At 47.4% G+C, this 14800-nt stretch overlaps 1 protein-coding gene across 1 annotated transcript in view; it reads right to left on the reverse strand.

Moving 5' to 3' along the window:
- Positions 1-14440, reverse strand: part of MOGAT2 (monoacylglycerol O-acyltransferase 2) — a 94189-nt gene extending 79749 nt beyond the window's left edge. Inside the window, exons 1-2 of the mRNA XM_077298737.1 lie at positions 13999-14440; positions 134-312 (exon numbers count right to left, since the gene is read on the reverse strand). Coding sequence (XP_077154852.1) covers positions 134-312; positions 13999-14092 — 273 coding nt within the window. The 5' untranslated portion in view covers positions 14093-14440. The remainder of the gene's footprint in view (positions 1-133; positions 313-13998) is intronic.
- Positions 14441-14800: the final 360 nt, after the last annotated feature.

Here is a 14800-nt window from a genome sequence, read left to right on the forward strand (position 1 = left end):
GTGGAGACTTCACACTAGACCTTGGAAATGAAGGTCCCAGAGACTGGAGGAAGAGTGGAGAGGCCACAATCCAAGCTGCTGGAGGTCTGGTGTGAAGTATTATTTCTCTTTAGAAAAACTTCTGCTCACTTACCTTTATAGGGAAATAGTCTCTGAGGTATTTCCATACGACGCTCCTCTGCAGCCAGCGGCCCCTCCTGCCCCCCAGGAAGGGGGTGTCCCAGTCTATGAACCACCATAATGCATATAGGACACTGATGATCCAGAAGCGGGTGAAGAGAAGAACGAAGAAGAGGATGATGCAGGTCTGCGCTGCAGGAGGAAGAGCCGAAGTCACGGATCATTGCTGATCTGCTATAGGGACTGTAGTCTTATCTACACTATGTATCATCTCATTATCATATAACGTCACAGCAGTTTATAATTGTGCAGTATAATAGTCTGACCGCTTACAGGCAGTTTGTCAATTGATCTGCAAAGGGTGAAAACTCATCCTGATCTAACTCTTCTCACAGGGCTGCTGGGATTGTTACAATGCATACTTGTGGTCACATGCAGACTAGACTCCTGTGCTTCCCTCAGTACTTGTGGTCACATGCAGACTAGACTCCTGTGCTTCCCTCAATACTTGTGGTCACATGCAGACTAGACTCCTGTGCTTCCCTCAATACTTGTGGTCACATGCAGACTAGACGCCTGTGCTTCCCTCAGTACTTGCGGTCACATGCAGACTAGACTCCTGTGCTTCCCTCAGTACTTGCGGTCACATGCAGGCTAGACTCCTGTGCTTCCCTCAATACTTGCGGTCACATGCAGACTAGACTCCTGTGCTTCCCTCAGTACTTGCGGTCACATGCAGACTAGACTCCTGTGCTTCCCTCAGTACTTGCGGTCACATGCAGACTAGACTCCTGTGCTTCCCTCAGTACTTGCGGTCACATGCAGACTAGAATCCTGTGCTTCCCTCAGTACTTGCGGTCACATGCAGACTAGAATCCTGTGCTTCCCTCAATACTTGTGGTCACATGCAGACTAGACTCCTGTGCTTCCCTCAGTACTTGCGGTCACATGCAGACTAGAATCCTGTGCTTCCCTCAATACTTGTGGTCACATGCAGACTAGACTCCTGTGCTTCCCTCAGTACTTGTGGTCACATGCAGACTAGACGCCTGTGCTTCCCTCAATACTTGCGGTCACATGCAGACTAGACTCCTGTGCTTCCCTCAGTACTTGCGGTCACATGCAGACTAGACTCCTGTGCTTCCCTCAGTACTTGCGGTCACATGCAGACTAGAATCCTGTGCTTCCCTCAATACTTGTGGTCACATGCAGACTAGACTCCTGTGCTTCCCTCAGTACTTGCGGTCACATGCAGACTAGACTCCTGTGCTTCCCTCAGTACTTGCGGTCACATGCAGACTAGAATCCTGTGCTTCCCTCAATACTTGTGGTCACATGCAGACTAGACTCCTGTGCTTCCCTCAGTACTTGTGGTCACATGCAGACTAGACGCCTGTGCTTCCCTCAATACTTGCGGTCACATGCAGACTAGACTCCTGTGCTTCCCTCAGTACTTGCGGTCACATGCAGACTAGACTCCTGTGCTTCCCTCAGTACTTGTGGTCACATGCAGACTAGACGCCTGTGCTTCCCTCAATACTTGCGGTCACATGCAGACTAGACTCCTGGGCTTCCCTCAATACTTGCGGTCACATGCAGACTAGACTCCTGTGCTTCCCTCAGTACTTGCGGTCACATGCAGACTAGACTCCTGTGCTTCCCTCAATACTTGTGGTCACATGCAGACTAGACTCCTGTGCTTCCCTCAAAACCTGCGGTCACATGCAGACTAGACTCCTGTGCTTCCCTCAATACTTGAGGTCACATGAAGACTAGACTCCTGTGCTTCCCTCAATACTTGTGGTCACATGCAGACTAGACTCCTGTGCTTCCCTCAGTTCTCTTCTATGTATTGAGAGAAGCTGGATGAGACTAGTCGGCATGTGACAAATGCGGTCTTGTGACTACCCAGTTGCACGGTGAGTACAGGGAACCTTAAAAACGTGCACACGGCACACTGTCATGACTCTGCACTCTTAAGTCACAAAGATGATTGCAAATTTTTCATTTCAGCCCAAACAACCCTTTTAATAAAGAAATAGCTACACAAGGGTTCATAAAGCTGGTGTTACGTCCAACTGCTATAAGAATGCTATAAGCAAAAATAGAAATCTGCTCTAGTGATCTCCAAATTTGCTACGTCTCATGGTTAATGACAAAATTCTAACTGCCTCCATTCACCACTAGAGGGAGCACACTGCATAATAATTTACATAGCCACCCCTAGCGGGAGCACACTTCAAACTGATTTATATAGCCACCACTAGGGGGAGCTGACTACATACTGATTTATACAGTGACCACTAGGGCTTATTAGGAGCTGTGAAATCTGTTTGCTGTTAGCTCTCCTTAGCGGTGACAGCAGGAAAATCATGTAACTGTGTCAGGAAGTAAGAGAAGCTGAGTTACGATATACTGTGACAGCCATATATGTACAGTTGTGCTCAAAAGTTTACTTACCCCGGCAGAACTTTGGCTTTCTTGGCCTTTTTTCAGAGAATGTGAATGATAACACCAAAACTTTTTCTCCACTCAAGGTTAGTGGTTGGGTGAAGCCATTTATTGTCAAACTACTGCCCAAAACATCCAAATGACCCTGATCTAAAGTTCACATACCCCATTTCTTAATACCGTGTATTGCCCCCTCTAACATCAGTGACAACTTGAAGTCTTTTGTGGTAGTTGTGGATGAGGTTCTTTCTTTTCTCAGATGATAGAGCTGCCCACTCTTCTTGGCAAAAAGCCTCCAGTTCCTGTAAATTCCTGGGCTGTCTAGCATGAACTGCGCGCTTGAGATATCCCCAGAGTGGCTCAATGATATTGAGGTCAGGAGACTGAGATGGCCACTCCAGAACCTTTACTTTGTTCTGCTGTAGCCAATGACAGGTCGACTTGTGTTGTGAATTCTGTTCTCGAGCTCCCTCCTGTGGTTATGAATGGTACTTCGGCGAGTTCTGTTCATGGACTCCCTCTGGTGGCTGTGAGTGGAGCTGCTGGTTCTGAGATTCCTTCTCCAGCTGATCTGGTTCAGTCCTTGGCTGGCTGCTCTATTTAACTCCACTCAGATCGTTACTTGATGCCAGCTGTCAATGTCCTAGTACTGGTTCAGTTCTCTTGGATCTTTCAGATGACCTATCTATTTCAGCAAAAGCTAAGTCCTTGCTAGCTTATTTGTTACCACTGTGTTTTTGTCCAGCTTTCTATTATGAGTTTATCTTGTTAGCTGGAAGCTCTGGGATGCAGAGTGGCACCACCGCGCCGTGAGTCAGTGCGGTGGTTTCTTTTGCACACTCTGCGTGGTTTTTTTGTTAGTTTTTTATGCTGACTGCAAAGATACCTTTTCTATCCTCAGTCTGTTTAGTTAAGTCTGGCCTCCTATGCTGAAACCTGTTTCATTCCTGTGTTTGTGACTTCCATCTTAACTCACAGTCAATATATGTGGGGGCTGCCAATTTCTTTGGGGAATTTCTCTGAGGCAATCTAGGCTGTATTTTCTATCTTTAGGGGTAGTTAGCTCTTAGGCTGTGAAGAGGCGTCTAGGCAGAGTAAGGAACGCTCCACGGCTATTTCTAGTTGTTGATAGGATTAGAGGCTGCGGTCAGCAGAGCTCCCACTTCCCAGAGCTCGTCCTGTATTGCTAGTTTGCTCATCTGGTCATTTCTTGTGCTCCTAACCACCAGTTCGATCATAACAGACTTGGCCTTGTGTTTTTTATCGTTGTCATGTTGGAACATCCAAGTACGTCCCATGCGCAGCTCCCGGGCTGATGAGGGCAAATTTGCCTCCAGTATTTGCTGATAACATGCTGCATTTATCTTTTCATCAACTTTGACCAAGTTTCCTGTGCCTTTGTTGCTCACACATTCCCAAAACATCAGTGATTCACCTCTGTGCTTTACAGTAGGAATGGTGTTCCTTTCATCATAGGCCTTGTTGCCCTCTCTCCAAATGTAACGTTTATGGTTGTGGCCAAAAAGTTCAATTTTGGTTTTATCACTCCAAATTACCTTGTTCCAGAAGTTTTGAGGCTTGTCTCTGTGCTGATTTGCATATTGTAGGTGAGATACTTTGTTGTTGTGAATTCCGCTCTTGGGCTCCCTCCGGTGGTTGTAAGTGGCACTTTTGTGAGTTCTGCTCTTGGGCTCCCTCCGGTGGTTTTGAGTGGAACTGCTGCTCCTTGGATTTAGCAGTCAGCAGCTGCTTCCACTGATCGTCTTTCTGGCTCGGCTATTTATCCTGGCTCTATCCTTCAGCCTGGGCCAGTTGTCAATGGTTCCTGGTTGGATTCACATCTCTTCTTGGATTTCCCTGATATTCTGACCAGTTCAGCAAAGATAAGTCCTTGCTTTGTTCTTTTGCAGTCCACATTTTGTGGACTTTATCGTTCAGCACATTCTATGTTTTTTCTAGTCCAGCTTGTCAGTATGGATTTATTCAGTTAAGCTGGAAGCTCTGGGAAGCAGATTTACCCTCCACACCTTTAGTCGGGTGTGGAGATTTTTGTAAACTCTGTGGTGGATTTTTCTAGTTTTTTAATACTGACCGCACAGTATTCTGTCCTATTCTATCTATCGAGATAGCGTGGCCTCCTTTGCTTCATCCTGGTTTCATTCTGCGTATGTCATTTCTCTCTCCACTCACAGTCAATATTTGTGGGGGGCTGGCTATCCTTTGGGGATTTTCTCTGAGGCAAGATAGCTTTCCTGTTTCTATCTTTAGGGGTAGTTAGTCCTCTGGCTGTGACGAGGTGTCTAGGGAGTGACAGGAACATCCCACGGCTACTTCTAGTGTTGTGTTAAGCTCAGGAACTGCGGTCAGTACAGGTACCACCTCCTCCAGAGCTCACCCCATGTTGCTCCTAAACCACCAGATCATAACAGACTCCTTTTTCATCCGGCGCTGTGGCTGATGGGAGCTGGCGCGCTGCAGGCACGCTGCAGGCACATCCACGCAGGTATAGTTATCCCCGGGAATCCAGAGTTCGGGCCCCCTGTTCTCCATGCCTGTTGCGGTCCAGGGCACGCAATCTGACCTTCTGGGGCTTCGCTGTTGTGAACTCTGTTTTTGGGCTCCCTCTTGTGGTCACAAGTGGTACTGTGTGAGTGTTGTCTTTGGGCTCCCTCTGGTGGCTCTTTTGTCATTCTGCAGGTCTGAGGTTGGATCAGCTGTCTCGTTATCTGTTAGCTGGTTCCTATTTAGTTCACCTGGACTCTCAGTGGTTGCCTGCTGTCGTTGTATTCAGTGCTATTCTGATTGCTCCTGTCTACATCCGTTATCAGTCTCTCCAAGAGAAGCTAAGTTTTGTTTGCTTATTTTTGCTCATCTGTGTTCAAGATGTGTCCTAGTATATGACGTGTTTGGTCCAGCTTGCTAATATGTGATTTCCCTGCTCGCTGGTGCTCTGGGGTGCTGAGTTGCTCCCCCCACATCGTTAGTTGGTGTGGGGGTTCTCGCATTCTCTGCGTGGATATTTTTGCATAGGGTTTTTTACTGACCGCACAGATCCCTTGCTATTTTCTGCTATCTAGCGTTAGCGGGCCTCATTTGCTTAACCTGTTTCATCTCTGCGTCTTTTCCTCTTAACTCACCGTTATTATTTGTGGGGGGCTTCTATATCTTTGGGGGGTTTTTTCTGAGGCAAGTGAGGTCTTTACTTTCTCTTTAGGGGTAGTCAGTTTCTCAGGCCGTGAAGAGACGTCTAGGATTTCAGGAAACGTTCCACGGCTACCTTTAGTGTGTTTGGTTAGAATCAGGTTTGCGGTCAGTCCAGTTACCACATCCCCAGAGCTTGTCCTATTATCTCTGACTTAGCTGGTTAGATTTGTGATCCTAAGCCACTGGGATCATAACACTTCGCCAACAACCAGGGACGGATGGGTCGGTCGTGGATGCTGCAGTTCGGGGATGTCTAGATGCCAGCACTCCGGCTCCCTTGCAGCCCGGTGAGTATACATCTGTGTCGGGTCTATGTCCTCCAGATTTGTCATCACCTGCTTTCAGTGGTACGCAGGGAGTTTTTAGTGGTCCAAGGGTGGCGGAGGTGACAGGTGACGTAGAAAGAATGGGGGTCTGCGAGATTTTAGTTAATGTTCAGGATTTGTTGACTAGGTTGGTACAGGGTATGGTAGCGCAGGGACATTTGGGTGCTTGGTTGGGCCTGCAGCAGGGGTCCGTTTGTTCAGTAGTGGCGCTAGTGGTGGCTGCGGAGCCAATTTCGATTTCGGTGCAAACAGATAAGGAAAAGGAGTGCAGGATCCACTTGGATGATAGGGCACATGGGGAAGTTTATGTGTGTTTTGAGGGTCCGCTAGGGGCACATCTTACAAAGGAGGTTAGGGAAAAGATTGCGAAAGACGAATATGTCGAGATATTTTCATTGCTCCCGTTGGAAAAATTTAATCTTGATAAAGGGAAGAAAGAGGATAGCAAAAAAGAGGAGGAGGAAAAGCAGCGTTGGCGCTTGATTCCTCAGACGTTTGCTAACTGGCTTCAGGCTTTTGCCATCTTGGCCAGCGTGATTGGGGAAAAGGTGCCTGAGAATTGCTTGGGGTTGTTTTGATATATGGATTCCAATAGCGAAGCTCATAGGGTGTATGGCGGTCAGGTATGATGAGCAGTTTAGACAGAGAAAAGCGGTCCGGCCTGCTATTAGGTGGGACCAGAAAGACATCGGGCTCTGGTTACGGGTGATGGCGCAGTACAAGTTCGGCCATCCCTTTCACGGAGGGGCTGGGGGTTCCGGCCAGGGTTTTCAGTCCAGTACTGCAGGGTCCTCAAGTCACGCCGGTCAGGCAGGGGGGCAGAAATTGGGGGTATGTTGGCAGTTTAATGAAGGACAGTGTAAATTTGGAGTCAATTGCAAGTTCAAACACTTGTGCTCCCATTGTAGCGGTTCCTCTCACGGGGCTGCAAAATGCTTCAAAAAGGGTAAAGGGAAACCAGGAAGCAGTAATACCCATGGGGGAGACACCGGTGAAGTGGGAAAGGATAGTCCCTTATCTAAATAGATATCCGGATAGGGAAAAGGCGGTTTTGTTGTTGTCAGGTTTTCAAGAGTGTTTCGTTATTGCTGCTCCTTCTTTTGCTATTCCTTGTGTTAGAAAAAATCTGCGGTCGGCGTTGTTGCACGCGGATGTGGTTTCAGAGAAGTTGCGGAAGGAAGTGGCGTTGGGTCGTATGGCGGGCCCTTTCGAGCTGGCACCTTTTGATGATTTGGTTGTTTCCCCTTTGGGGGTTGTGCCTAAAAAAGAAGAAGGGAAATTCCGTTTGATTCAGCAGCTGTCATTCCCTAGAGGTTTGTCCGTCAATGACGGGATTGATCCTGAGCTTTGGTCAGTGGTTTATGCGTCTTTTGACGTAGCGGTGGATTGGGTTAAAAAATGTGGAAAATGGGCTCTCCTGGCTAAGAAGGATATAGAATTGGCCTTTCGTTTGTTGCCAGTTCATCCAAATAGTGTTAGGCTTTTAAGTTGTTTTTGGGAAGATCGTTTCTTTGTGGATAGATGTTTGCCCATGGGCTGTTCTCTAATTTGTGCTTTGTTTAAGGCTTTTAGTTCCTTTTTGGAGTGGGTGGTTCGGGATGTTTCTGGTTGCGATTCCGTTATTCATTATCTTGATGACTTTTTGTGCGTCGGCCCGCCTGGGTTCAACCGTTGTCAAAGGATTTTGAGAGCAGTTGAATGGGTGGTGCATCGCTTTGGAGCTCCTTTGGCTCCCGGGAAAACGGAGTGCCCGAGCACATGCCTATGCTTTTTAGGCACCGTCATTGATACCATTCAGTAGGAGTTTAGGTTGCCCGTGGAGAAAGTGGCTGGATTGCAGGAAGATGTGCTGCGGGCTTGTCGGTTGAATAAATTGTCATTGCGGGACTTGCAATCGCTCCTGGGAAAAAGTAATTTTGCCTGTCGTGTCATGCCAATGGGTAGAGCCTTTTCCAGGAGGTTGGTCAGTGCTACGGTGGGAGTTCGCGCTCCTCATCACTTTGTAAGGTTGTCAGCAGAACACAAAGAGGATTTGGCGGTTTGGAGTGGGTTTTTACAGAATTATAACGGTTGGTCTCTGTTCATCGAGGGAGTGGTTGATAATGAGTCATTGGATTTGTTCACTGATGCAGCAGGTGGGTCGGGTTTTGGAGCGTATTTTCAGGGACAATGGTGTGCGTCAAAATGGCCTGCGTCTTGGATTTCTTCTGGCCTGGTTCGGAATATTGCGCTTTTGGAGATTTTTCCCATTTTGGTGGCGGTGCACCTGTGGCAGCAGGTTTTTCAAAACAGGCGGGTTCGATTTCACTGTGACAACATAGGGGTGGTTTGCGCAATCAACAGTTCTTGGTTGAGTCGGGGAGCCTCGACAGGATGGCCTTCTGCTAAAGTGTCATGAGTCATGTCGGCCTTGGCGTTTGGTTTTAAATTGCGCGGTCAACCGGATTTAACCAAGATCTTTTTGGTAAAACAGGCAGTAAAAGGTTTTCGTCGGCGGCCGAGACGAGTGGATTCTAGGCGTCCTGTGTCTTTTAGTTTGTAAGTTAGGTGGGGTTTTGCCTTCTTTATGTTAGTCGGTTTTTGAACTGTGTTTCGTTTGGCTTTTTCTTTAGCCTTTTTTGGGGCATTGCAAGTGGGTGAATTGGTATCACCTAGCAAAAAAGTGATGGGGGGACTGTTGGCTCGAGACGTGTTTCTGTCAGCTGGTTATGTCGAGTTGTGGTTGCGGTGATTGAAGTCCGATCAGGAAGGTAGGGGTAGTAGAATTGTTTTGGGTTCGGTTGCTGGTTCGGTTATGTGTCCGGTTACCTGTCTGGCAAATTTCAGGGGGCTTCGGCCTAGTCGGGATCGGTCGTTGTTATGCCATAAGGATGGTTCCTTTTTGTCAATTTACGGTGGTTTTCAGGAAGGCTATTGTGTTGCTGGGTTTGGACGATTCTTGTTTCGCCCCTCATTCTTTTAGGATTGGGGCCGCAACAGATGCAGCGTTGGGGGGACTAGGGGCTGCTGCAATTTGGCGTATTGGTAGGTGGCAGTCAGATAGATATCGCAGCTATGTGCGTCCGCAAAGTGCGGTCTGTGGTGTTTTAGCAGGTGTGGGACAGTAGTGTTGTCATATTGGCTGTTCTACATTTTGTGACTTTGTTTTGTGTTTTCCAGGTCCCCCGCCTTTATTGGTGTGGATTTTCGGCCACTCGTATGTCCACTGGGGAGCACAGCGTACCGATGTGCGGAACGAGGGTAGACAGCTTGGTTTTGAACGCAGTGTGGCGGTAATTCGTTGGCTTGGTTTTAGGGGGATGGCCTGGAATAGAGTTTTACAGGAGATCCATAACAATGTCAAGTTGGATAAGGTTCCTAATATTTTAGTTTTGCACGTTGGGGGTAATGATTTGGGGGTTCGGCCTTTTAGGGAATTAATAAAAGATATCAAACAGGATTTTTTGCGTTTATGGGTTTTGTATCCTGGTTTGACCATTGTTTGGTCTGAAATTGTGCCGCGTAAACGTTAGAGGAACATGCGGTCATTGGATAAAATAAACAAGGCACGGATAAAGGTTAATAGGGCTGTGTCTTCATTTGTGTCTACGAATGGAGGCGTAGCGGTGAGACATTTTGGAAAGAGGGGAAGGGGCATTTTGGCTGGCCGACGGAGTTCATTTGAATGCGGTGGGGATGGACTTTCGGGCGCTTGGTTTACAGGAAGGCTTTGAACGGGCCATAGTTTTTCAGTGTGGTGGGGTCTCGGGCCTTTGAGGTTTTCAATGGCTTCTCGTTGTGGCGGCTGGGGGGAGTCCTGGGAGTTGGTGGAAATTGGTTTGGGGGATCCATTTGGCATATGTCTCCTCTGTTTTTGGAGTTTAATATGTTTCGGATCTGGTGAATGGTGGTTGGGGAGTTCCGGCAGGGGTGGTCGGATCTCCTGGAATTTTACCATGAACAGTGAACCCTCTTTTGGGTTTTTGGTGCTCCCGAGCCAGGGTTAGAACGGCTGGGAGTAAATTGGTGTTATGTTATGTTCATGGCATGGGTTGTCAATCACCAGATTCTTGGGGCTCCAAGGACTCCTAGTCTTAAAATTAATGCATTTGCATTCACTGTATTAATTGTTATATGTTAAATAAAGGCTACTGTGGCCTATATCATTCCAAAGAAATAATTTGGTCCTGCCTTTATTGGGGGAATATTTCATAGTTGGCGGGCTAAGGGGTATTTTAAAATGATGGGGTTGGGGGCAGTACTTTACTGTTGGAGATACTACACCTTCGACAATACCAGTGTCATGTGTGTGGAGACTGTGGGGGCATCATACTGTGTGTGGGGACATTATATTGTGTTTGGGGGGGGGGTGGCATTGTACTGTGTAAAGGGGACACAGGGGAATCATACTCTGTAAAGGTTGTGTGCGCAGATTGGAGGCTCATCATACTGTCTGGAAGGCAATGTTGGGGAATCATGCAGTGTGTGGGGAGATTGTAGAGCCATCATACTTTGTGGGGACATAATACTGTGTGGGAGGCCATCATGTTACGTGTGGGGAATGTATGGAATCATAATGTACGGAATAAGAAGCCATCATGCTAAGTGGCTGAAGGCAGAATCTTATCATGTATCTCTGTATACAGGGAGCTCCCCCTAGTGGTGACTGCAGACAGGATCTTATCATGTATCTCTGTATACAGGGAGCTCCCCCTAGTGGTGGCTGCAGACAGGATCTTATCATGTATCTCTGTATACAGGGAGCTCCCCCTAGTGGTGGCTGCAGACAGGATCTTATCATGTATCTCTGTATACAGGGAGCTCCCCCTAGTGGTGGCTGCAGACAGGATATTATCATGTATCTCTGTATACAGGGAGCTCCCCCTAGTGGTGGCTGCAGACAGGATCTTATCATGTATCTCTGTATACAGGGAGCTCCCCCTAGTGGTGACTGCAGACAGGATCTTATCACGTATCTCTGTATACAGGGAGCTCCCCCTAGTGGTGGCTGCAGACAGGATCTTATCATGTATCTCTGTATACAGGGAGCTCTCCCTAGTGGTGGCTGCAGACAGGATCTTATCATGTATCTCTGTATACAGGGAGCTCCCCCTAGTGGTGACTACAGACAGAATCTTAGCATGTATCTCTGTATACAGGGAGCCCCCCCTAGTGGTGGCTGCAGACAGGATCTTATCATGTATCTCTGTATACAGGGAGCTCCTCCTAGTGGTGACTGCAGACAGAATCTTATCATGTATCTCTGTATACAGGGAGCTCCCCCTAGTGGTGGCTGCAGATAGGATCTTATCATGTATCTCTGTATACAGGGAGCTCCCCCTAGTGGTGACTGCAGACAGGATCTTATCATGTATCTCTGTATACAGGGAGCTCCCCCTAGTGGTGGCTGCAGACAGGATCTTATCATGTATCTCTGTATACAGGGAGCTCCCCCTAGTGGTGGCTGCAGACAGGATCTTATCATGTATCTCTGTATACAGGGAGCTCCCCCTAGTGGTGGCTGCAGACAGGATCTCATCATGTATCTCTGTATACAGGGAGCTCCCCCTAGTGGTGACTACAGACAGAATCTTAGCATGTATCTCTGTATACAGGGAGCCCCCCCTAGTGGTGGCTGCAGACAGGATCTTATCATGTATCTCTGTATACAGGGAGCTCCCCCTAGTGGTGACTACAGACAGAATCTTAGCATGTATCTCTGTATACAGGGAGCCCCCCCTAGTGGTGGCTGCAGACAGGATCTTATCATGTATCTCTGTATACAGGGAGCTCCCCCTAGTGGTGACTACAGACAGAATCTTAGCATGTATCTCTGTATACAGGGAGCCCCCCCTAGTGGTGGCTGCAGACAGGATCTTATCATGTATCTCTGTATACAGGGAGCTCCCCCTAGTGGTGGCTGCAGACAGGATCTTATCATGTATCTCTGTATACAGGGAGCTCCCCCTAGTGGTGGCTGCAGACAGGATCTTATCATGTATCTCTGTATACAGGGAGCTCCCCCTAGTGGTGGCTGCAGACAGGATCTCATCATGTATCTCTGTATACAGGGAGCTCCCCCTAGTGGTGGCTGCAGACAGAATCTTATCATATATCTCTGTATACAGGGAGCTCCCCCTAGTGGTGACTGCAGACAGGATCTCATATATCTCTTTATACAGGGAGCTCCCCCTAGTGGTGAATCCTAGCTGTGTGACTCCAACACCAAGATAGTTTATCATCATTTTGCTAATGAGCAGATTTTCACTATTTGAGTCCTTAGAAGCAGATTGGCTTCACGTTCACCTCATGCGGTCGGGCGCAGGTGCAGCCACATCATAAGTGCGGGGTCTCAGACACATTATTGCATCTATTATTCATGAAGAGTCCTGAACCCCTGATGTCACCCTTGTACAGGAGACGGTGTCGGGTCATACAGTCGATGCTCCGTGTATTTAATTATCCAATTAAATAAATGGAGGATTAAGGGAAAACTCCAGAGACTGTGAAGGAAGACACAGAGCCACCATAACCGCCCACCACCTCACCAGGACCCTTCTTAAAATGCTCCATTACAAGAGAAGACGCCACAGCTTTCCTGTATCACTAAGAGGCCAGAACAGCAGTCAGTATCACACAGGAGAGGATTAGATACACAGCTCAGCAGTCAGTATCACACAGGAGTAGATTAGATACACAGCTCAGCAGACAGTATCACACAGGATAGGATTAGATACACGGCTCAGCACAGTATCACACAGGATAGGATTAGATACACAGCTCAGCAGACAGTATCACACAGAAGAGGATTAGATACACAGCTCAGCAGACAGTATCACACAGGAGAGGATTAGATACACAGCTCAGCAGACAGTATCACACAGGATAGGATTAGATACACAGCTCAGCAGACAGTATCACACAGGATAGGATCAGATACACGGCTCAGCAGACAGTATCACACAGGATAGGATTAGATACACGGCTCAGCAGACAGTATCACACAGGATAGGATTAGATACATAGCTCAGCAGTCAGTATCACACAGAAGAGGATTAGATACACGGCTCAGCAGACAGTATCACACAGGATAGGATTAGATACACGGCTCAGCAGACAGTATCACACAGGAGAGGATTAGATACACAGCTCAGCAGACAGTATCACACAGGATAGGATTAGATACACAGCTCAGCAGTCAGTATCACACAGGAGAGGATTAGATACACAGCTCAGCAGACAGTATCACACAGGATAGGATTAGATACACAGCTCAGCAGTCAGTATCACACAGGATAGGATTAGATACACAGCTCAGCAGACAGTATCACACAGGAGAGGATTAGATACACGGCTCAGCAGACAGTATCACACAGGAGAGGATTAGATACACGGCTCAGCAGACAGTATCACACAGGAGAGGATTAGATACACGGCTCAGCAGACAGTATCACACAGGATAGGATTAGATACACTTCTCAGACTACTCAAGCAATGGGCCCAATTCGTCATTTGCGTTTTTAAGTCACTTTTCTGGAATTTTTCTTGCACAAATTCTTCAAAAAGGTGCAGATTATTCTTAAATTTTTTGCTCAAAATAAAAAATGCTCTTTATTTTATTTTTTTTATGACTTTTTAGTACAAAAAGTCCGATGTTTGTTAAAAGCACGCGAGATTTGTAGGAAGTTTTCTTGAATGCAAAAAACAGTTGGGCATTTTTTGTTATTTTTTGAAAGCTGCAGTTGATAAATAGCAGAAACCAATTACAAACATTTGAAGTCATCACATATAAAATAGAGATTAACAAACAAACAACACAAACAACAAGGCAAACAAGAGGCAAATGCAATAACACCTGGGGCCCAATGTGCTTAGATACAACTTTTCACTGATAACACAAACATCGGTCCGTTCTTACCCAGCGCCAGGAAGGAGTACACCCACTGGAGCACGGCCGCCGTCTGCAGCCTCCGCTCTAAGGGAAGGGACCGAGAGGCAAATTTGATCGCCATTGCTGTCAGCCCAGGTGCAGAGAGTGGTGTCCTGCAGGCTGGATACCGGGGTCCAAAGTCTGCCGGGACGAGACGACGTGTTGCAATGTGAACGTCGGCCTGTGGGATGAAGTGTAATAAGCTGCACGGATCCGTGCGATATCAGCCCTACCGCTATCAGCGGAGATTATACTGATCCATGCGCCCCGCACCCATCCGTGGATGAGCCACAACCAGCATAATTAACCCACTACAGCCCAGAACAGATCCACACTTCTGCCGGGTCATGAACGGGTCTCATTCTGATTGTTTGCTACAATGTATCTGCACAGAAGATCAATTCCGACACCGCCCAGACAAGAACGGACAATGTGCGTGTAACCGCGGAATCGCACAGCGCCGACCAGGTCAGTATGATGCTGATGGGATGGAGGGGATAGTATAATGAAGCGAGGAGGCAATTATTTCTTCTAGGGACCCCAAACCCCGGAGCCTGGAAGAAATCATTCACATAAAAGATTATAAATCAATTTCTCACTGTCTACACGCATAAAGGTAAGACGGGTTTAACAATTCAATTACCTGTAGGCCCATAGTAATAGATAAAAATTGACCAGGGGTGACAGATTCCCTTTCAGATCATGTCTGCAGTCACCACTAGGGGGAGCTCACTGTATACAGAGATATATGATAAGATTCTCTCTGCAGCCACCACTAGGGGGAGCTCCC

The sequence above is a fragment of the Ranitomeya variabilis genome, chromosome 3 (genome assembly GCF_051348905.1).
Source record: "Ranitomeya variabilis isolate aRanVar5 chromosome 3, aRanVar5.hap1, whole genome shotgun sequence".
Taxonomy (NCBI): Eukaryota; Metazoa; Chordata; class Amphibia; order Anura; family Dendrobatidae; genus Ranitomeya; species Ranitomeya variabilis.